General features: G+C 51.5%; 1 protein-coding gene across 1 annotated transcript in view; it reads right to left on the minus strand.

The window, feature by feature from the left end:
- Window positions 1-181, minus strand: part of PRIM1 (DNA primase subunit 1) — a gene marked incomplete in the record, with an annotated part of 30,849 nt that extends 30,668 nt beyond the window's left edge. Inside the window, 1 exon segment of the mRNA XM_027767159.1 lies at window positions 1-181. Coding sequence (XP_027622960.1) covers window positions 1-166 — 166 coding nt within the window.
- Window positions 182-1,486: the final 1,305 nt, after the last annotated feature.

Here is a 1,486-nt window from a genome sequence, read left to right on the forward strand (position 1 = left end):
AGAGCCTCCGGTAATAGAGCTTAAGCAGCTCGGGCAGCTCGGCAGGGTCGAACATCTCCTCACAGCGCGGAACTCGGCCCAGGTAGACACACCCCGAGAAGTTGGCGGGAATAACTCCGACGGAGCCTCCCAACTGCGCAGGCGCGTCGTTGCCTCGGCCCGGCATCTGCGGGGGCTGCCGGGAGTTGTAGTTTTCACTCGGGATTCTCCAGGCTGCCAGAAGGGCGGGGTGGGAAGTCTGGGCCACACTGGGACACTAGGTCCTCCTGTCTTGTGGGGCCAGGAAGGCTGAATCCATTCTAGGAAGACCCTCTTCTCTGCAAAGGTGGGATCTGTAGCATGTTGACTTTGTCTATTAACATGAAATAAGGGGTCAGAAGGGGGTGTCTGGATAAACAAATGGGTGAGTGCAGGAGTCAGGGGTCCTGGAGTCAGGACCGGTGGGTTGAAACTAGCACTGGACACTTGTGCCTGTGTGCCCAAAATATGGAGAAAAATAGAGGAGAAGGGAATGTGGGTGGCCATCCCTCTGAGGGTGATTTATCACTTTCTCTCTCTCTGGTGAGGGCAGACACCCTATTTTTTTGGGAAACCAGTAGGTGGCATAATGGTTACATTACTGGGCTCCCATGTAGTCTACCACAGTTGGAGTCCTGGGCCTGGGGGGTTAAAACTCACCCTGGGCACGTGTGCATGTGTGCCCAAAATCCCACGAGAAGAATGGTGGAAAAGGGATTGCAGTGTGGCTATCCTCCCTGGGGAGTGGTTTCTTGCTTTCTGTCTCTCTGGGGAGCACATGTTCCTATACCAAAACCTCTCTCTAAAAAAAGAAAAAAGGGGACCAGCAGATGGCTTAATGGCTACGTTACTGGACTTCCATGTAGCTGACCACGGTTCGAGTCCTGGACCCAGTGGGTGCATGTGCATGCGTGCCCACAATCCCTAGAGGAGATGGAGGAGAAGGGATTGCGGCTTAATCATAACCCCTGGGGGGGTGGTGGTGGTGGTGGTGGTGATTTCTCGCTTTCTGTCTCTCTGTCTTTCTGGCAAGAGCATGTGACCTATAGCAAAAACCTCTCAAAATTTTTTTTTATTCTTTATAACAACTGTGTGTAGTAGGTACTAACATTATCCCTATCTTACTGATGGGTAGATAAGCACAGAATTTAAGTAATTTGTCCAAAGTCATGCAGGTAGTAAGTGGGAGAGACATCAAGTCCTGAATCATACAGCTTAAATCAGTCTTTGTGATAGCTTGTAATTTACACGCTGTATCTTTGTAAGGAGGAGTCGTGAGGGTTAAATGAGATATACCAAGGAGTGCCTGACACACATAGTCAGTAATCCAGACCATTCAATGAGAGAAAATATTCTTTAAAAGTTCTCCAGTTTATCCCCAGTCACTGAGCCGCCGCCGAGGACTCAGCAGCCTCCCCCCTCGAGCCCCCTCGCTTCCCGACGCCCCGTCCCCCCCGCCCGCCTCCTC

Source organism: Tupaia chinensis, unplaced genomic scaffold (genome assembly GCF_000334495.1).
Source record: "Tupaia chinensis unplaced genomic scaffold, TupChi_1.0 Scaffold143970_1, whole genome shotgun sequence".
In the NCBI taxonomy this organism is placed as follows: domain Eukaryota; kingdom Metazoa; phylum Chordata; class Mammalia; order Scandentia; family Tupaiidae; genus Tupaia; species Tupaia belangeri.